At 35.3% G+C, this 22,617-nt stretch overlaps 1 protein-coding gene across 2 annotated transcripts in view; it reads left to right on the forward strand.

Annotated features, from left to right (window-relative positions):
* Xpo1 (exportin 1) overlaps positions 1-22,617 on the forward strand; it is a 40,926-nt gene that overhangs the window by 12,830 nt on the left and 5,479 nt on the right. For both annotated transcript variants that reach the window (XM_046423310.2, XM_046423307.2), the window contains 16 exons: positions 1,501-1,573; positions 10,407-10,468; positions 10,681-10,725; positions 12,803-12,984; positions 13,539-13,587; positions 13,668-13,787; positions 15,389-15,517; positions 16,014-16,172; positions 17,131-17,328; positions 18,388-18,526; positions 18,711-18,892; positions 18,977-19,133; positions 19,216-19,379; positions 19,855-19,989; positions 20,329-20,512; positions 20,902-21,008. In XM_046423310.2, the coding sequence (XP_046279266.1) occupies positions 1,501-1,573; positions 10,407-10,468; positions 10,681-10,725; positions 12,803-12,984; positions 13,539-13,587; positions 13,668-13,787; positions 15,389-15,517; positions 16,014-16,172; positions 17,131-17,328; positions 18,388-18,526; positions 18,711-18,892; positions 18,977-19,133; positions 19,216-19,379; positions 19,855-19,989; positions 20,329-20,512; positions 20,902-21,008 (2,085 nt within the window). The remainder of the gene's footprint in view (positions 1-1,500; positions 1,574-10,406; positions 10,469-10,680; positions 10,726-12,802; positions 12,985-13,538; positions 13,588-13,667; positions 13,788-15,388; positions 15,518-16,013; positions 16,173-17,130; positions 17,329-18,387; positions 18,527-18,710; positions 18,893-18,976; positions 19,134-19,215; positions 19,380-19,854; positions 19,990-20,328; positions 20,513-20,901; positions 21,009-22,617) is intronic.

The following is a 22,617-nucleotide window of genomic DNA, read 5'->3' on the forward strand; positions in this document are numbered from 1 at the left end:
TTTGTAGTCAGTACATTGTTTTGACTTTGTAAGTCTTTTGCCAGTCTGATCTTGTGCTTGAAAACTGAAGAAAAATTTCAATATGTTCTTAAGCTAATTTAGAATTTCTATCAATTGGGACTTTTTTTTTTCTTTTTCTTTTTGGTTAACATTTTTCTGAGACCTAGGTGTAGCTAGCTGTGTCCTTAAAAATGAACAGAATAGAAAGCTTCACTACCTTACTGCTTGCTGATTATGAAACATTTTAATGGCTTCAAATTTGTAATTTCAGAATTTCTTTGGCCTTGTTTTTATTCTGGAAGTCTGTAAGGAAGGTTTTGCAACTGTAGGATTGAAGTTGAGGTGGCCAAATTTTCCTGGAAAGTGTGAAATGTTAAATGAAAACAGCAAAAACATTAAACTGTTTGAGCACAATGTAGTTTGGGACAGTCTATATTGTGCTTTGGATAAAAAGCATTTGCATGATCCCTTTGGTTGAAATACTAATGCTCCTATTTTATTGTTTAATGACTAACCATTTTAAAGATGAACTCTTATTCTCAGCCAAAACTTGCAATCTGAGATTATACGTCACGTCTGAATAGAGTTTACCTTTCAGGTATTATAGGTGATTCTTCCAGCTAAAACATACCACATTATTTTTATCCCTTTTCTTCCTCCTGCATGTCCACACTAATTGGTCATAATAATAATTTTAGGTAGTAGCTCTTGGAGCATTATAAATTCTTAAAAATATTGTTGACTGTATTTTAGAGTGTGTAATCAGCAAGAGGGACAAAATGGCTTGAAAGTGGTATCTTTTTAAACTTGTACATTTTTTAAATAACTTTTTTATTTAGGAAAGAATACCTGAAAGGTAGATGCAGATTGCAACATGCATTTGTATATTTTTTTGACTGTGCACAAAAGTTTATCTTTAAATTAGTAGAAATAGCAATTATAAGGGTGGGGTTAAAATTGAAAATAAACCCATGGGTTGTCTTGCTGCTCCTTAAGTAACACACCAGTGATGCTTAAACAGTTTGTATAGAAAGTATCTGTGACAATACTTTAATATTTGGCCAAAAGCTTACAACTCCTAGAGGATGGTAGGAAGCTTGATAGCATCCAAGCTACTAAATTCTTAGGAGCCTGGTGGTGTTAAAGATGTGAGCTTATGAGCAGTCAGTTATGCTGTGAATTCATATCTGGCTGCTATTTTTCCTTCTACAGATAAGCCCATTTGGCTGCTAAAGAGGGCTTTTTTATTTGGTTCTTCCTCCTGGTGTGAGCATGTATAAACAGCAGGACTTTACATAGTAAACAGTAAAATGAGGAAAATGCATGAAATCTCAGTGTATGGGTGAATAGGTCTTTGTTTAATATATGTAATTAAAATTGATAGCATAATGTTTTTGAAGCTTTAGATGTAAATGTGTGAATGTCTGTCCATTTGTGAATTCCTAAGAGTAACCAGTCCTATGGCAATATATTCACATGCTTCTATTCTCCAATTTTCAGTATTATGGACTACAAATTTTGGAAAATGTGATAAAAACAAGGTGGAAGATTCTTCCAAGGAACCAGTGTGAAGGTAGGAAAATGTTCTAAAGAATTATAAATTCAGAGTTTTATTATTTCCGGTGCTTTTATTTCAGTGAGTGGTTTTGGGGGGGAACGAGGATTGTTGTAGTTTATTTTTCCCTAATGGAAATTATATGCTTTCCTCACGTTGCAAGGCAGGTTTTTTTTACATTGGGAAAGGTGGTTAGGTTAAACCTTTGTAGAGACCATGCTGGTTAAACATTTTACAATACATATTGGAAAATATGTGCAGGGCTGGGGGGTGTTTCAACTGGAAGAGAGAGTGCTTGCCTCACATATGCTCCTCTGTTTGACCCACTACCACACGTAGCACAATACATACATACATAAATCTGGAACACATCTGGCAGTGAAGGAAATTTGAAAATTTGTGAAGTTCGCAAGACAGTAATTTTAAAAGTACTTTAGCAGGTTTAACTGGGCTAAGGAAAACAAAGTATGAAAATTCATCAAGATTGTGTTTTTTACCTTTTACATATTTTTGGTTGCTTTATATATAGAAAATGAAGATGTGGTGATAACTTGATTTTGGTGTTTAATTTCATTGCATTTGGAAGTTATCTTTTTTAACAAACTTGAGGAAAGTTGGAATTCTTTGCAGTTCTAGTTGTCACTGACTTTATTATATATTTGTGTCACTCTTTTTTTTTTTTTTTTTTTTTTAGTTGTGATGGACACAGTACCTTTATTTTATTTATATGTGGTACTGGGGATTGAACCCAGTGCCTCACATGTACTAGGCAAGTGCTATACCACTGAGCCACAACCTGTCACTTGTTCATTTCTGTTTAAAATATAAATAGAGCTGAGCATGATGGTACAAACCTATAATCCCAGCGACTCAGGAGGGTGAGGCAAGAGGATCACAAATTTCAGACTGAGCAATTTAGGGAGATTCTGTTTCAAAAGAAAAAGGGCTGGGACGTAGCTAAGAGGTTAAGCATCCCTGGGTTTAATCCTGAGTACCCCTCCAAAAAAAGTATGCACACATACATCCATTTGTCTGGACTTTGTAATGGGGAATACATTATCTATCTATTTATTTATTTATTTTGAGACAGGTTCTTATAAGTTGCTTAGGAACTCACTGAATTGCTGAAGTTGGCCTTGAAATTGTGATCCTCCTGCTTAGCATCCCTAGTTGCTGGAATTACAGGCATGTGCCACCAAGCCCCCCCGCAAGCCCTCTTTTGTTTTTGTTTTTATGATACTGTAGGGAACCCAGGTTGCAAGCATGCTAAGGATGTACTGTACCACTCATCTGTATCCCTAGGCTGCCTTTGTTTTTATACACTTTCATCCCTGCTTTATATTACATAGGATTCTAATAAAGCTTTTCTAGCTCTAAGTGGTTAAGGATTGAATTTAATCAATGTCATATCTATTTGTTACTAAAAAAAATGAGGCTCAAGGCCTCCTTGAGATTTTGACTTCTTTTTTTTTTTTTTTTGCTTTCTGCATTAATAGCAGTAGTATGTTTTGGTCTTGTTTTTTTTTTTCCTCCATAAAGGTACTGTAACTCCCATGTGTTCATAAGTTAGTATCAAACATATATTACAGGGCACAAAAGACTGTTTACATTTTAAATCTGCTTTGCTTATAAAAGGGAGAGAGGAAGAGGAATAGTGATTACTCAGCCTGACTTAGAGATTTGTTTTATTCGCATGTTACCATCCACAATGCTGATATTAATTACTTAATTTCTCTGCAAGTACTCTTATTTAGGTTTTTTTTTTTGGTGGTAGGAATTGAACCCTAGCATCACCTACTTGCTCATTTTCTACTTCTGAGATGTCTTCCAGTCAAATATGTTTTTGAAGCATCAGAATCACTTTTCTAACCTCCTGTGTTTCTTTCACAGTAATAATGAGATTTGTTGGGATATAAAATTTTATTCATTTATTTTTGGTGGTGCTGGGGATTGAACCCAGGAGCACTTTTACAACTGACTTAATCCTCAGCCCTTTTCATTTTGAGACAGGGTATCCCTAAATTGCCAAGGCTGGCCTTAAACTTTTGATCCTTCTGCCTCAGCATCCAGAGTTGCTAGAATTCCAGGCATGCATCATTTTTCCTGGCAACACGTCATTTTTAGAAAAAGCATTCTAATAAAAAATTATGTTTGCATTTCATAAAGTGTATTGCATTGCTGTGACTCTTATTTAGCATTAGGTCTAAAAGTTGTGTTTGTTTTTTTCTTAAATATTTTTTTAGGGGCTGGGGATGTAGCTCAAGTGGTAGCGCGCTCGCCTGGCATGCGTGTGGCCCGGGTTCGATCCTCAGCACCACATACAAACAAAAGATGTTGTGTCCGATGAGAACTAAAAAATAAATATTAAAAAAATTCTCTCTCTCTGTCTCTCTCTTTCTAAAAAAAAAAAAACAGAACTGCCTGGAGTGAGGCAAGAATTCCTTTAGAAAAAAAAATATTTTTTTAGTTGTAGTTGGACATAATGACTTTATTTATTTTTCTATGGTGCTGAGACTCGAACCCAGTCCCTCGCACATGCTAGGCAAGCGCTCTACCCCTGAGCCACAACCGCAGACCTGGTTTATGTTTTTTTTTTTTTTCTATTTTGGTTTTTTGCTTCCCCTTCCCTTACTATAACATAAGGATCAGAGAATGTTTTTGTGGCATTCTTATTGCTTGGTAAATTGGTGTTCAATATATAATTATTCAGATGATTTGCCATTAATACAGTGATTATGTTCCCCAGGTTATTGCTTTAACAATCTAAAGGGTTTCCAAATATTTTTGCTTGTTTATTTTTCCATACTGGAAATTGGGAATTGATCCCAGGACCTTGTACATTCTAGGCAGGCATTCTACAACTGGGCCTTTTTTATTCTGAGATGGGGTTTTGCCCAGTTGCCCAGGCTGGCTTTGAACTTGTGGTCCTTCTGCCTAGCCTCTGGAGTAGCTAGGATTATAGGCTTTTGTCATTGTGCCCACAACAAACAACAGCCTCAACACTCACTCACCTCCGCCCCATGTACTGTCATGCTGGCCTCCAGATTGGAATCCTCTTGACTCAGCCCCCTGAGTTGCTGGTCTTACAGGCGTGTGCCACTAGACCCAGCTAAAAGGAATATTTGTTTTGATGAATTACTAGACACTTAAAAGTCCTTAATAAAAGCTTAAGAAAGGTGAAAGGGAAATTTTAATATGTGAAGTAGAAGAATTTCCAAATAAGGACTGGTTGCTATTCACTGATGTCTTGAAAGGAACTGTGACTGCCAGTAATACTAATTATCTTAGCTGTACATGAGAGTCATGATTCAGGTAACCTTCCTTACCCTTTCCCCTTTTTTTGGTATCAGGGATTGAACCCAGAGGTGCTTAACCATTGAGCAACTTCCCCAACCCTTTTTTATTTTTAAAGACAGGACCCTGCTAAGTTGTTGAGGCTGGCTGACCTTGAACTTTTGCTCTTCCTGTCCCAGCCTCCCCATTTGCTGAGATTATAGGCATCTGTCACCATGAGATGGGACTGGGGGATGTAGCTGAGTGGTTATGTACTTTGTCTAGCATACAAGAGTTTACCAGGTTTGCATATGAGTACTGCAAAAGCAGGGGTAATATTTTCAGTATTGTGTATGATTGACAAAAGCTTTTCCTCACCCCTGTGCTGGGAATCAAACCCAGAGCCTCATGCATATTTTGCAGGAGCTGTACACAAAGCAGTTTTAAAACTTCAGTTAATTTAACTGTTTGGTCTTAGTAGAGGAGGGATGTACTTTATTGCTCAATTATCAGCTTGCATTCTTGTAGTAAATATGAGCCAGGAAAGTGTGTTTTGTTCAATGGTCATAGATTCTATGTATTTTTGCATTGATGGGAATTTTGATTGTTTTCATCTTTTTTTACTGGAGTGAATTTTGCTTGCTGTAAGCTTTAATAAAATGTACCTTTTAGTATTTTTTGTTCCATATCTGTTTGCAGTTATAGACCCATTCGTTTAAGAATGGTGAATGTTGCTTGTTGCATTGGTACACTCCGGTAACCCCCTTGGCTTGGGAAACTGGGGCAGGAGGATTGCAAGTTCAAAGCCAGCCTTAGCAGCAAGGCCCTACACAACTCATTAAGATCCTGTCTCTAAATAAAATATTAAAAAGTGCTGGGGATGTAGTTCAGTGGTTTTTTTTAAAAAAAAAAATGTTAGCCAAGTGCCGTGGTGTACATCTGTATTCTAAGATATTCGGGAGGCTGAGGGAAGATCTTTTGAAACTATGCATTCCAGCATTAAGACCCCACATCATAAAAAAAATTGGTGTTTGAGAAATCCATTCTTAAAATGACTAAACATGTAGGCCTGAGTTACAGTTTGTCTAGTCCTACTGTGGAACTATCGTTTATTAAACCCTTTTTAGAATTGTCTAACTATTTTTCTCCCAGTTGGCTATTTGTTCTCACACAAATATTTTATTAAGTGGGAAAATCATCTGCATTCCCTTGAATATGTAAAGAAAGAAAACAGCCGTCTTTAAGTGATCATCTTTCCATCAGAGTGATTTGAACAGGTCTAATTTTTTTTAGTTGTAGATGGACACAATACCTTTATTTTTATGTGCTGCTAAGGATCAAACCCAGTGCCTCACACACATGCTAGACAGGCAGTTATAGCCCCAGCCCTATAATAAATATTTTGGTTTTATAATAGGCATTGATACAGAAATGTACAAAATATACATTTTCATAGCTTGTGAATAAGGTAAAAGAGGTTTTCACAGTGTTTGCAACTAAATTGAACTCATCTTTCCTACCCGCTTTGTAGTATATTTTTGTTTTATCATTTTTTTTTTCTTCTTTTGGTGGTGGTGCTGGGTATTGAACCCAAGGCCTTGTGCATGTAAGGTGCAAGCACTCTGCCAACTGAACTATATCCCTAGCCCTCATTTTTTATTTTCAGACAGGGTCTTTCTAAGTTGCTTAGAGACTCACTAACTTGCTGAGGATGGCTTCAAACCTGTCATGCTTCTGCCTCAGCTTCCCAAGCTACTGGGATTACAGGTGTGTGCCCATTAGCCCTGCTATGATTTGAATTTTGAAAGTTTTGCTTTTATAGAAATAATGATATCATAGTATGTTGTATTAATTTCTTCTCAGTATTTAGTGAATTTTCTACATATAAAAAACGCTTGGCAAATACTCATGTTTTTTTACCTTTTACCCTATCATCATATATATCCATTATTTTGCAAAGCAATTCTAAGGGCTAATTATTTTTGCTGTGATTTGTGAGATGATATGTGTGTTCTAAGCCAGCATGGGAGTTATTTAATTCTCGTCTTTTTGCTAAAGTGGAGTTGGCAGTATTCTGTTGAATATTGATATTGAATACTTGAAACTGATTCTTTCCCCCTGTGCTGGAAAGCAAGCCTTATGCATGGTAAGCATGTATGTGTTCTGCAGGTAGATTAATAGCCAAGCCCTGAGGTTTTTTTGTTGTTGTTCATGGTGAGAATAGGGTCTTGGGCCATTTGATTGTTATAATGTCAGTAACCAAAGAATTTACTGTTTGAATCCTTTGAAAATACAAATGATATAGTAAACATGGGAAGATAATTTTACTTGTGAAGACATTAAACCTCAATGAGAACTCATTCTTGATTTTACATTTTTGGTGCTGGGGATCAAACCCAGGGCTTCATACATGCTTGGCAAATACTCTACTGCAAACTGTTGTTCTTGATTTTTATATCAAATTTTATACTACATATTTCAAAGATAAAGCTACTAGAAGACATCCTACGTTTATGTGTACTTTCTGTGTAGTTGGAAAAGAAATTCCAAATTAGTGCAGTTTTTACTGAATGATGTCTACAAAAGTAGTCTAATTATGTTTAAATAAGGTTGTTCTGTATGTTACATTTTGTAACTCACAGTCACTACTTCATTTGTCAGATTTCATAATTATTTAATCTCACACACAGAACTCTTTCTGCTACTTAGAAGCATTTGGATTTTCTATCCTATGTATTTATTGCATCGTTGGGTTTTTTTGTTTGTTTGTTTTTGATACCTTTATTTTCATGTAGTTCTGAGGATCAAACCCAGCACTCTGCAAGTGCTAGGCAAACTCTCTACCACCGAGCCACAACCCCAGGTTAGGAATGCAGGTCAGCAGTAGAGGGCCACTGGGTTTTGTTAAGTACTCAGAGATGATTTTCTTTCTTTGTGGTCTGATGGGGTGCTTAGCCACTGAGCCACATCCACAGTTGGCCTCTAACGTGGGATCCTTCTGGTACAGTCTCCTTAGTAGTTGGGATTGCAGGCATGTGCCACCAGGCCCAATTCCTCCAGAGATGGGTTTTTAAAAAATGATGAGGGTGGATTAAATGCAACTACTGCACCATTTTAAAGAAGATAGTTGATATCTGAGAACTTTGATATCAGAGGGCATCCTGTTGATATTCAGGAGTTCCTTTATTTCAATGACATTTTCCAGTTGTCATCTTTTATGCTTTGCCTCAAGTACCAGTGAACTTTCGAAAACCCTGAATCATGGGAAAAGCATCCACATCTTATCTTAATATATGCCAAATAGAGGCTGTACTATTACTTTAAGACATTGTCTTGTTCATTATTCAGATTTAAAGTACTGAATTTTCTTACAATGTGGTATTGTCAGTTATTTAATCACAAAATAAATAAAAGATTTTAGAGGATGATTTGCTTTTTATTTTCTTTAGATCCCCCCCCCCTTTCTTTTATAGGCTTTTTTTGATAGTAACATCTGTGAAGAAAATCAAGATTATCAAAAACTGTTTTAATTTGACATTGAGGTCACATGGAGCCAGGTTGCAGTGGTGCATCCTGTAATCTGAGCAACTCGGAAGGCTGAGGTAGGAGGATGGCAAATTCTAGGCCATCCTCAGCAATTTAACAAAACATCCCCCCCACCAAAAGAAAAAGAACAAAAAACCTGAAGATGTAAGTCTTAACAGTAAAGCACATTAGGTTCAATCCCAATCTCCTGCCCCTGAAAAAAATCATGGAAAATAATTTAGAAAGAGTTAATATAAGAGTGAGATTGTGGGGCTGGGTTGTGGCTCAGTGATAGAGTCCTTGCCTTGATCCTCAGCACCATATAAAACATAATAAAGGCATTGTGTCTATCTACAGCTAAAAAAATAATAAAAATAAAATTTAAAAAGTGAGATTGTTGCTCATTTCAAAAAGGACTGAGCATATGTAGCCCCTGAGTTTGACATCTAGTATCAAAACAAAACGAAAAATGTTATTTTGTGTCTACATGAAATTTCCTCTTGTTATTTACAAGTTATTGTAGAATTAGAAGAAAGTCTCCTAAGAGAATTGTATTTCCTTAAAATTCTTCATTTTATTGTAATGTTGATGACTGGGCCTTGGTATAAATATCAAAGCCAGAAAAATTAATACCAATTGATTACTACTAATTATAGATCTTACATTTCCTCCCTAATGTCCTTTTTCTGTTTCACATTATGTTTATCTGTCTCATTAATCTCTGAATGACATTTTTTTCCCCTCTGGTGTGATGCTGGGGAATGAATTCTGGGATCTGATACATGCTAGACAAGTGCTCTACCACTGACCTACACATCCTCTGGTCCTTTTATGATATTGCCTGCTTGTTTCTTATTTATATGATATATTTTCTCTTCATGGATCAGTGTATTTTATGGAATGGAATATGTGTCACCTTGAGACTATGCTAGTTACTTTCTTTCCTCAAAGTTTTACCCATTGGCTTTAGTTTTTATTGGTATATATTGTTTCTAACAGTTACTGTGACTTTTCCCTAATGTCGACAGAACTTTTTTAAGGTTTTGTTTTTATGTTACTGGGGATTGAACCTAAAGGCACTTTACCACTGAGCCATACCCCCAAAACTTTTTCTTTTAAGGCAGGGTCTGGATAATTTCCATAGGGCCTTCTGAAATTGCTAAGACCTCTGGAACTTGTAATACTCCTGTCTCAGTCTCCCGAATTGCTGGGATTATAGGCATGTACCACCAGTCCAGGCAACATTTTAATGGAATGGATATATGAACATATACGTATAAATATTTAATTTATTCATTTTAGTTGATAGACCTTTATTTTTTATTTATATGTGGTGCTGAGAATTGAACCCAGTGCCTCTCTACCACTGAGGCAAGCTCTCTACCATGGAGCCACAACCCCAGCCCCTTAATGGGATATTTTTTTATTGCCCTTTTTATTGTATGTGTTTCCAATGTAACAGTTAAGAAAATTTGGTACTTGGCAAACAGTTCATTAATCTTTTCTCATACCATATGTATTCATACTACTTTCTATTTACTTTTTCATTTGATATATAGCCTTTATTGTGGCCTATTGTATTAGTGAAGTTTTTCCAAAATTAGGAAAGTGTTTTCATGATACTTATAAAATGTATTTATTTTGTTTTTATTGGAGACATTGGAGGAAATTGAAATTGTTAGTCTATCATAGTTAATAGAAATTGTATTTTCAAGTGCCAGTGAAGGGGAACCATGGTTTAAATGGTTGGATACATTTTCTAATTTGAGTGTCACTTTCTGAGCAAATTAAATTTCCATGTTCAGGATTTGGTAGGTGGGGCTTGAAGACACTGTGTTTCAGTTAGCTCTGAAAACCACATGTAAATCTTCATGATTCATTGATGGTGGCAAAGCCTAAATCAAATCATGTGAAAATATTTGCAGTCCTTAATTCCATGTTGTGGGAAATATTCAATTGTTCAATTAGGGAACCTGCCTCGGATCTGTTTGGTATATTATATTAAAGATGTGTCACACTAAGTTTTTAAAAACTTCAAATTTTTTTTAAATAGGAATAAAAAAATACGTTGTTGGCCTCATTATCAAGACGTCATCTGATCCAACTTGTGTAGAGGTAAGAGGGCGTTTTTTGAATATTATTTTTGAAAAGGTAAAATCATTTAAATATTCTTGACTAGAATTTACTTTATAGATACACAAACATAGGCATATTTATAGTAAGTATAATCATTGTCTCCCAGAAGGATTTTTTATGCTAATGTTCTTTGACTGTTAAGCCTTCATTAAGCTCTTACTTACTTAATCTGTTCTTTTTCCCTTCCTCAGAAGGAAAAGGTTTATATCGGGAAATTAAATATGATTCTTGTTCAGGTAAGTTTAAACTTTTTTTATCAAAAGTAAACTATTTTTCTTAAGCATACTATTTGACATAATTTAATACTGTTTTATCAAATGAAGTAGATTGATTTCTTGAAAATAGCATTAGTAACCTAACAACTATAATATTTATAATTTACTAGATAACTTTTGAAGTGCTTAATTGTATGTGTGTGTGTGTGTATATATATACACACACACATACATATATGTGTGGTGTGGTAGGAAACATCGAGTATTTTAGTCTTTTCAATTATATTACTGCATTGTGGATTAGACTGTATATTTGAGTGTCTCCGGTTTTCCGTATGACTGATGTAATTTTCTCATTTGCTTGGCACTGTATTTTTCCCTTTAATATTTATTTTTTAGCTGTAGTTGTCAATACAATACCTTTATTTTTTTTTTATTTTTATGTGGTGCTGAGGATCAAACCCAGAACCTCGCACGCAGCTCTACCGCTGAGCCATAACCCCAACCCCTATATCAAGCTTTATTCTTATATCTTTGACTTGGTTTTTGACCTTTTTCTAATTCTCCATTAAGTCTTTTCAAACTTTATTGTCTAAATGCAGAATTTTTATATTTTTTTTTACAGCATTGTCACAGTACTGTAAGTTTACCACTTACTTGTCATACCAGAGAATCTTTAGAAAAATCCCTAGCTTAATTAGAACAAATTATATCCCATGCTGCTTCTTTTTTTTTCTTTTTCGTTGTAGAGGGACACATATCTTTGTTAATTAATTTGAAGTATTTTGTCAATGGGCCTTTAATATTTATTTTTTTAGGTGTATATGGACACAACACAATGCCTTTATTTTTATGTGGTGCCAAGAATCGAACCTGGGTCCTGCCCGTGCTAGGGGAGCGCTCTACCTCTGAGCCACAATCCCAGCCCTGACAATGGACCTTTAATTAATTCATTTATATGCAGTGCTGAGAATCGAACCCAGGACCTTACACATACTAGGCAAGGGCTCTGCTGCTGAGCCACCACCCCAGCCCCTATTAATTTATTTTATGTGGTGCTGAGGGTCAAACTAGTGTCTCCCCCATGTTAGCAAGTGCTCTGCAACTGAGCTACAGACCCAGCCTGTAACATCCCATGCTCTTATATAGTCATGTCAAAATGAATCCAGTGTTGTTATAACTAATCAGACCCAATTAAAAAATATATATAAAAGATGCACTTTAAAAAAAATTCCTATGGGCTGGGTTGTAGCTCAGTAGTAGAGCACTTGCCTAACATGTGTGAGGCGCTGGGTTCAATCCTCAGCACCACATAGAAAATACACAGATAAAATAAAGGTATTGTGTTCATCTACAACTAAGATTTTTTTTAAAAATCCCTAGCTTATCACATACACAGTACAAACTTAAATCTAATTACGCTTTCTTTTTTTTTTTTTAATTTTTCTTTTTTGAGAGAGAGAACAGATGTGTTAAATCATCTTAGGAGACTCCAAGATGTATAGATTAAGGCATAATTCTATGCTGGGGAGTAGTGCAGTGGTGGAGTAACTAACTGGTATTTTAGTATTTATCAAGGGACTGGGTTGTGGGTCAGAGATGCAGTTTTTGCTTAGCATATCTAAGACTGTGATGTTGTATATTCCCAAAACAAAAATTTTAAAAATTTCAAGGTTCACATTCCATAAGAGGAGTCTTTCTCAATTTGGGGAATACACCCAGGAACTCAACATCTACCATGCAGTTAGTTACTCCACCACTGCACTACTCGCCAGCATAGAATTATGCCTTAATCTATACATCTTGGAGTCTCCTAAGGTGATTTAACACATCTGTTTGTTCAAATGTTGATATTCATACACATTAGAGACAAATGAGACAATAATCGAGCTCAGTCATAGAATGTTTAAGGCAAAGAGAATTTTATCTGTATTTTTTCACCCAGTATGTAGTAATGGGAGTAGCATGTTTTCTGCTTTAATAAAGGGAAAAATGTGGTAAATATTTAATCTCTGCTTTTTAGTATACTGCATGTAAATTCTTTGAAGATTTTACTTGTGTTTGACAAATGAGATAAAGTTCACATTTGTTATTTTAGATACTGAAACAAGAATGGCCCAAGCATTGGCCCACTTTTATCAGTGACATTGTTGGAGCAAGTAGAACCAGTGAAAGTCTTTGTCAGAATAATATGGTGATTCTCAAACTCTTAAGTGAAGAAGTGTTTGATTTCTCTAGTGGACAGATAACGCAAGTGAAAGCAAAGCATTTAAAAGACAGGCAAGTAATACTTTTTCTATGGATTTTCTAATATTATATCACCAGGTTTGGAGACAACTGTGATCTGCAAAGTGTTTTATTACTTGAGGTAGTTTCATAATATAAATTTGAACTGGTCCTAAAGTGGGTATGTTGTAAAATTGACTCATTGAACAGTATGTGAAGTGTTAACAGATGTTGTCCTCCTTCAAGACCTGTTTTATGTGATAACTATTCAATCATAAATTCTAAATAAATGATTTATGTCCACTGTCAACTGAATACTTTCCACTGTCAACTGAATACTTAACTGTTCCTGCTTCTGTGAGTTCCATTTATAGTTAACACTAGGAATGCACCAACTTGTTGGCCTTTAGGATAAATTATAGATATAGCATATTCCTTCCATTTAGTACTTAAAATTTGTTCTTACTACAAAGAATGCGCCAGCAAAATTTAAGTGTTTAAGTCACTAACGTCTTTAATTACCACATTGCTAAACATGTTTCAGTGTTTTCATTGCTATGAAATAATTGTGATCCTTCTCTTGATTCTCTCCCTCCCCCCCTTTTTAGCATGTGCAATGAGTTCTCACAGATATTTCAGCTGTGTCAGTTTGTGATGGTAAGTGCTTTTAATTTGATTTTATTATCAAATGAATTATGATAGGAAAATAATTACTTACAGAACTGGTTTTGTTACAGGAAAATTCTCAAAATGCTCCACTTGTACATGCAACCTTAGAAACCTTGCTGAGATTTCTGAACTGGATTCCACTGGGATATATTTTTGAAACAAAGTTGATCAGCACCTTAATTTATAAGGTACAGTGAATGAATACATTTAAGTTAAATTTGTCTAAGTAATTACACATATATCATTTTCTTTTTCTTTTTTTTTTCAAAAATTTATTTTTTAGTTTTAGATGAACACAATATCTTTATCTTACATTTATGTGGTGCTGAGGATCGAAACCAGTGCCTCGCACATATTATGCGAGTGAGTGCTCTATCACTGAGCCACAACCCCAGCCCCTATGTCATTATTTTCTTTCTTTCTTTAAAAACCCTAACCATCAAACTTAATTTGAGAAGGAAAGGAACTGCTTAAGATTTGGGTATAGTTGCACATGTGTTTGGTTTCATCAATTCAAGAGACTGAGGCAGGAGCATCACAAGTTTGAGGCCAGGCTCAGCAACTTAGTGAGATCCTGTCTTAAAATTTAAAAAATAAATAAAAGGAGTATATCAGACTTAAAAGCCAGTGATTTTGTCAGTTATCCACGGAATTTTGTTAATTTATTATGTTGTCACTGTGTGTGTGTGTGTACACACAGGGGATTGGACTTAGGGCACTCAACCACTAAGATATAAGTCACAGAAAAGTGATATTTCAGTGAGATGAAGAGTATATTTTACCTGAAATTTTTAAATGAGTCATGTGTAATTCTGTTTTGCATTTATTCCTCTATCGTTAAACACTGTTAACCGAAGAGTGATGTGATGAATAGTATATTTAATCGGACCTCATAAAAGCAAACTATTGTATCTTATTTGAAATTTGTAGGTTAGGGTATATCCTTTTTTTTTTTAAGGCTTCTAGTGCTTGCTAAAAATGGTGTACCTTCTCAGCAATAGAAGATAAAACATTTTTCTATACCTTTACTAAATTACCTAGTTACATGTTGACCATCACCTAAAATGCTAAGAAATCCAAAGTGCTGGGTCCTACTTAACTACATAGGAAAGATGTCTGTAAATGTTATATAACAGGTCCTGAAAAGTTTCTAAGCAAATTATTTTTCAGATGTCTAGGTCACATCCAAAAGAAAATATAGGGTACTCTTAAGCATTTATTGTATATTGGGCAGATAGTGAAATTTATTTAAAATATGTACGCAAGGGGCTGGGGTTGGTGGCTAAGTAGTAGAGTGCTCGTCTAGCATGCATGAGGCACACTGGGTTCAATCCTCAGCACTACATAAATGTAAAATAAAGATATTGTGTCCACTTAAAACCAAAAAATTTTTTAAAATAAATATGCAAACTTGCCTAGCATGTTCATGACTCCGGGTTTGATCCACAGCACAGCCAAAAAAAAACAAACAAAAAAAACACCAGTGAGTTCTAAGGAGGATAATAAAAAATGTGACCACACTATGTGCCTGAGAAGTTGAATAGCTTCAATTTCTATACTTTCTCAGAAGATGACTCTGTGATGTAGGAAATACATATGAAGGTGTTTCAGTGGGTGAGGAGTGTGTGTGTGTGTGTGTGCGTGCGTGCGCGCGCGCACATGCACTTATAAAACAATACTTTAATCCATTTACCTGTTTTTGCTTGTATTGTGTTCCTTATTGTTAGCATCCACCTTTAAGTGTTTTTGTGCTGTTTGATTTTTATGCTTCTCCCTTCTTTTGAACTAGTTCCTGAATGTTCCAATGTTTAGAAATGTCTCTCTGAAGTGCCTCACTGAGATTGCTGGTGTGAGTGTAAGCCAATATGAGGAACAATTTGTAACGCTATTTACACTGACGATGATGCAGCTAAAACAGGTAATACACCACTGTCTGAAAAATAGACTGAACAATTTTAGTATCTTGGAAAACATCTTAGAGTGTGTATATATCAGCATCAGCTATCATGACTTCATATGTATAAAATATATTGTTATCCCAAATGCTAAGCGATTTATACTTTCTCAGCAATAGAATATAAAAAAGATTTTATATACCTTTACTAATCCTGGTTATGTTGACCATCACATGAAAGCCTAAGAAATGAAGTTCTTGGTTCTATCTTAACTACGGTGAAATAATGTTTGTGTAAAATCAGTAGTCAGGTAGTCAGTCATATACTGTATTACTGATTGTGATCTGAATGGATTATTTTTCTTGGAGAAAAATCAAAATCTAGGTTATAAAAGGAATGGCAGACCTAGGCATTCACTGTATGTTTTGATATTAGCAAGTGGATGTCAGAATCTTAGAACTCTAATCTCTTTTGTTGTTCTGTAAATTGTATATTGATAGTCTATTTTTCAACTTTCAGATGCTTCCTTTAAATACTAACATTCGACTTGCATACTCAAATGGAAAAGATGATGAGCAGAACTTTATTCAAAATCTCAGTTTATTTCTTTGCACCTTTCTTAAGGAACATGGTCAACTTATAGAAAAAAGATTAAATCTCAGGGAAACACTCATGGAGGTAGGCTTTATGGAACCTTGGTTCCTGAGATTCTCTACATAATACAAACAACTTTTAAAAATATGTGCCTTTCTTCTAAAATGTATGTACCTTTTGAAATTTCTTCTTATCTGTTACTTTACCTCCTTGTGATAAATGTTCTCAATTCTGAATTTGTTATGAGGCATTATCCTTTACATCTTACTCTGTGTTCTGCATAAAACTAGAACTAAAAATCAAACATTGCTTCTAAGATCAAAAGTCAAAAAACCTTTTTAAGTAATTGAGGTGACTGATACAACAAAAGTTTGGACTAAGTGGTTAGTGTTTGCTAAGCGTGTATAAGACCCAGGGTTCCATCCCCATCATTGCCCTCCCCCCACACACACACAATTTAATAAAGTTGTACAATTCTATGGCAGATTAGTATATTCAAAATGTTGTGTATCCTAAACATTGTTTAGTTTCAGGATATATTCCTTATCTCCAAATGAGACCCTCTTAACAATCATTACTCTGTATTCTGGCAATTGCTTCATAACTTTCTGTCTCTGTGGATTTACCATAGTCTGGTTATTTCATATGTGAATCTCACATGTGGCTTCTTTCACTTTAGAATCATATTTTAAAGATTCCAGTAAACTTTACCTTCCTTCATTCTTCATAATTGAATATTATTCCATTGTATGAGTATACTAAGTTTTGTTTTATCTATCCAGTTTTGATGGACATTGGACTTATTTCTACCTTTTGGTTATTGATTCCAAAGACATTTTTAAAAGGCTTGAGTAAGCTGTATAATGATTAACAACTATTAAAGACATTTTAAAGTATTACAGGGCATGTCTGAAGCAGCATTATTTGCTTCAGAGATGTTATTTAGTTTGATGTTTAATAAAATCTGAGTTGTGCTTTAAAGATTATAGAGTTAGGTTAGTAATGTTTAAGAATTTACTAATTGTGTTGGTCTTACATGTAGGCCCTTCACTATATGTTGTTGGTATCTGAAGTGGAAGAAACCGAAATATTTAAGATTTGTCTCGAGTACTGGAATCATTTGGCAGCTGAACTCTATAGAGAAAGTCCCTTTTCTGCATCTGCTTCTCCATTACTGTCTGGAAGTCAACATTTTGATGTTCCTCCCAGAAGACAGCTGTATTTGCCCGTGTTATCAAAGGTAACATTAAAGTGATTGGGCGAGTGCTCTTTTTCTTTACTGTAATTACAAAAAGAAAGAATCTTGACTTCTCAGTGAATGTTGAAAGCTAAAGTAGGACAAGGATTGACAGCTTGCAGTTCTAAGCCAGGTCCCATGGCAAAGCTTTGTAATAGGTAGGTAAAGGCAGGAGGATCCCAAATTTGATGCCAGACTTGGCAGTTTAGGATACCCTGTCTCATTGTTTTTAAAAGTTATTTTTTTTTTTAATATTTATTTTTTTTTTTTAGTTTTTGGCGGACACAACGTCTTTGTTTGTATGTGGTGCTGAGGATTGAACCCGGGCCGCACGCATGCCAGGCGAGCGCGCTACCACTTGAGCCACATCCCCAGCCCTAAAAGTGATTATTTTAAGTTGTGTTGATGTAGCTTGGTAATGCTCTCTGAGGCGCAATCCCAAGTAGGGGTTGGGTGGAGGATGTAGTTCTCAAAAGCATGGTCCTTCCAATAGCATTAGCATCATCTATGAATTTATTAATACTGATTCATTACCTACTACCATTCTAGTGAATGAGAACAAGAAACAAATAGTTTGATTATTTTGAGTTCTTTTAAAACACATGGTTAAATAAGGTTTTGAAAACCATTATTGTAAGGGCTGTGGTGGTGTAGTGTTAGCTCACTGGTAGAGCGTTTGCCTAATGTGTGTGAGGCACTGGGTTTGATCCTTAGCACCACACGAAGGTATAAAAATACATGGACGAGGGGCTGGGGATGTGGCTCAAGCGGTAGCAGGCTCGCCTGGCATGTGTGGGGCCCGGGTTCGATCCTCAGCACCACATACAAACAAAGATGTTGTGTCCACCGAAAACTAAAAAATAAATATTAAAAAGTTCTCTCTCTCTCGTTTAAAAAAATTTTTTTTAAAAATACATTGACGGTATTTAGAAAGATCCATTGTAATTTATTTTATTTTTTTCTGGTACAGTAATTTAAGTCCATGCTTGAAGTTTTTCTGTTTCTACATTTGAAGTTGATTTCAAATGTCTGATTTTTCTTGATTGGTTTATTATTCAATAGGTTCGTTTATTGATGGTTAGTCGTATGGCTAAACCAGAGGAAGTATTGGTTGTAGAAAATGATCAGGGAGAAGTTGTGAGAGAATTCATGAAGGATACAGATTCCATAAATTTGTATAAGAATATGAGAGAAACATTAGGTAAGTTACCATTAGTTTCATCATTAGTATTGTGAATGTATTCTTGGGTGGAGAAAACTAGGAAAAATGATGTACTTTCTGAATCTTTCAGTAGGTATCTTTATTAATGTACTATTACTAATGAAAATCCTTTGGTTTGTGGAGTTTTCCTCTTTAAACATTTGGAACTTTTTCTTCTTTGTAGTTTATCTTACTCATCTGGATTATGTAGATACAGAAAGAATAATGACTGAGAAACTTCACAATCAAGTGAATGGTACAGAGTGGTCATGGAAAAATTTGAATACATTGTGTTGGGCAATAGGCTCCATTAGTGGAGCAATGCATGAAGAGGATGAGAAACGATTTCTTGTTACTGTTATAAAGGTATGTGGCAGATATGCATGAAGTAGAACCATTTGATGGGAATATTTTGTTTTGGTAAATGACTAAATTTGTCTTATTTTACAGGATCTATTAGGATTATGTGAACAGAAAAGAGGCAAAGATAATAAAGCTATTATTGCATCAAATATCATGTATATAGTAGGTCAATATCCAAGGTTTTTGAGAGCTCACTGGAAATTTTTGAAGACAGTCGTCAACAAGCTGTTTGAATTCATGCATGGTAAATCTGTTCAGCTTTTCATGTGTTTGATTTAGGTTTTACTTTTGTTGACCAAAATAGATGAATGTTTTTGTCTTGTTAGAGACCCATGATGGAGTCCAGGACATGGCTTGTGACACTTTCATAAAAATAGCTCAGAAATGCCGCAGACATTTTGTTCAGGTTCAAGTTGGAGAAGTAATGCCATTTATTGATGAAATTCTGAACAACATTAACACTATAATTTGTGATCTTCAGCCTCAACAAGTATGTAATGGGCAAATGAACATGTTATTTTTATAAAGTAAGCACTATATATTTATCCCAACCTACTAATGGTTTTAGAAGGAGTGCCATTGTTGAATTCATTTCAAATGTTTTTGTGCTTAAATTTTTACAGGCGGATACATAAACAACAGATTATTAGGCTTTGGCATACATAATATAATCTGTTTCAGTACATTTGTAAATGCTTTGTATGTGGTTTTCCTCAGTGGGCTAAATAAGAATGTGAAAGTAAGGGGCTGGGGATGTGGCTCAAGCGGTAGTGCGCTCGCCTGGCATGCGTGCAGCCCGGGTTCGATCCTCAGCACCACATACAAACAAAGATGTTGTGCCTGCCGAAAACTAAAAAATAAATATTAAAAAAAAAAATTCTCTCTCACTATCTCTCTCTCTCTGTCTCTCACTCTCTTTAAAAAAAAAAAATGTGAAAGTAAAACATGTTTGCTTTTTAAAATAGGTTCATACGTTTTATGAAGCTGTGGGATACATGATTGGTGCACAAACAGACCAAACAGTTCAAGAGCATTTGATAGAAAAATATATGTTGCTCCCTAATCAGGTGTGGGATAGTATAATCCAGCAAGCAACCAAAGTAAGTTTTTGTTTATTTTTCTGGAAGTTCAAGTGGAATTGAAGATGACTAATATTTGTTTTATCCTGTTTTGATCACAAGATGAGAAGATTAACTAATAAATACTTTGGAGGGACTAGGGATTAAAGGTAGTACCTATGCATATAAAGAACACACTCTGCCAATTAGCTATGCCTCCATCCCCAGTAATGAAGACTTCTGGGTTGTTTTTTTTTCCAGTTGTTGTTTTATATCAGAAATAATAAATAGGGTGGTGCTTTTGCATAAGGGAAGTATTGTGGGTGTCTGGCTTTAAATCTTAATAATTACAATGACAATTCTTCTTTCCACCTATTACAGAATGTGGATATACTGAAAGATCCTGAAACAGTCAAGCAGCTTGGTAGCATATTAAAAACAAATGTGAGAGCCTGCAAAGCTGTTGGACATCCCTTTGTAATTCAGCTTGGAAGAATTTATTTAGATATGCTTAATGTATATAAGTGCCTCAGTGAAAATATTTCTGCAGCTATCCAGGCTAATGGTGGGTAACTCTGAATTATTATAGAATGATAAGAATGCTATGTAACAAGTCAGTTCTTTCACTGCTTTAGGTTAAACTTCATTATTTCTCACAGACCTGTATCAACTTTCTGAAGTCCTAGATGACCCTAGACATTTTCTAAACAATTGTATGCCCTTTGCTCTGGGGGTATAGCTTAATGCTTGTACCCACTTGGCATGCACAAGGTCCTAGGGTGATCCCCTGTTTCCTTCCCCCATTCTCAGCCATGAACCTTGTCTTAAAAGTTTATTTTCCAGTAAACTCTGTACTTTTGGCTTAAAATTTTTATGTTAAACAGAAAGTAATGGCATTGCAAAAACCCCTAATTATTAATTTCAGATTAGATTCTAATTGATCCTATTTTTTAGGCGAGATGGTCACAAAGCAACCACTGATTAGAAGTATGAGAACAGTAAAAAGGGAAACCTTAAAGTTAATATCTGGTTGGGTAAGCCGATCCAATGATCCACAGATGGTAAGTAAAACTTGTTTTGATGGCTTTTATGTTACAATACTATGCTCAACCTCCCCCCAAATCTGTTCATCAGTAAGAGAAAGTATGAAAGAGTGGTGATAATAAAACAAGATAACTGAGAATGGGTTATTGTTTGGTTCCCATGGACAAGGGAGGTTTGATTAATGAATCTTGGATGCAGTTTTTGTGTTCCCCGTGATGGAGCAATTTATATAGCTGCATAACTATCGTTTATTTGTTTTGTAATTGAGTATACACATCAAAGATTTAATCTCATGTGATATCCAGGAACTGAAATAGCTTTGAGAAATTAAAACTGGCCTGATATGCCTCAACTTGGAAATATGTGAATTATTCTTAGGTATTGTTATGTGTTTTTCTTCATTTGAGCCTTGCGTAATTACCAAAACATCCTATCCCGTTACAGTTACTATTTCAATGGTGGTTAACAAAAAGTGTGCTGTATACTTTAATACTTTGGAAATTTCATATTGTTCTTTATGAGGATTTATTTTTCAAGAAACTTATTTGAAACAATTCTTAAGGTTGTTAACAAAAATTGAAATATGTATTGTGTGATCAAAACTGTATTAAGTGCTGAGGATGTTTAGCTCAGTGTTAAAGAAATTGCCTAGCATAGGCAAGCCCTTGGCCTTAGGTACTGTCACCAACAACAGAAAATTGCAGGCAAAAGAAGAGTTCAAAGAAATTTTGAAGATGATAATTTATAGTAGCTTGGGCAAATTTCAGGAGCACGATGAGAATGGTGTTATGTAATACTGTGAGTTGAACCCTGGCAGGGCCTAGGCAGCCAGTTCCTTTACCACTGAACTTGGAACCCTACCTTTTTTTCAGATGGGGTTTGCTAGGTTGTCCAGGCTGCCACATCCAGCAAATTTTAACAGACTCATATTGTGTATTGTAGGACATTAATAATAGTCCTTTAGTCCTTTTGGGGGATTGAACCCAAGGGTGCTCAACCACTGAACCACATCTCCAGCTGAGTAGTTCTTAGGACCTTACCTCTGAGGCTGGCTTGGAGTTCATGATTCTTCTGCCTCACCCTGTTAAGCCACTGGGATTACAAGTGTTCACCAACCACTGTCTCCAGTTTACTAATAGTCTTCTTAAATGAAATATGGTTTGTTTATTTATTTTACATGACGTACAGAATGTATTTTGTGTGTGTGTGGTTGTGGTGCTGGGGATTGAACCCAGGGCCTTCTGCATGTTAGGCAAACACTCTACCAACTGAACTATATCCCTGCCCCCAGAATCTATTTTTTATAAAAAGAAAAGTTAATGGTTTTGGCACAGTTATAGGATTTTTTTTTTTAAGGTATTGGTATTAATCCAGGGGCATTTAGCCACTGAGCTACATCTCCAGCCTTTTTTTGTTATTTATTTTTGAGACAGGGTCTTGCTATGTTGCTCAGGGCCTCACTCAGTTGCTGAGGCTTACTGAACTTTCAACTTTCTTGCCTCAGCCTCCTGAGCTACTGGAATTCCAGGTGTGCATCACTACACCCAACTCCAGTTCTTTTTCTAAAAATGTATGGTGGTTATCTTTTGTTTTTTAAAATACTTATTAATTTGCATACATTGATGT

Source organism: Marmota monax, unplaced genomic scaffold, assembly GCF_021218885.2.
Source record: "Marmota monax isolate L192 unplaced genomic scaffold, Marmota_monax_Labrador192_F-V1.1 WCK01_AAM20220418_F8-fsc00015, whole genome shotgun sequence".
NCBI lineage: Eukaryota > Metazoa > Chordata > Mammalia > Rodentia > Sciuridae > Marmota > Marmota monax.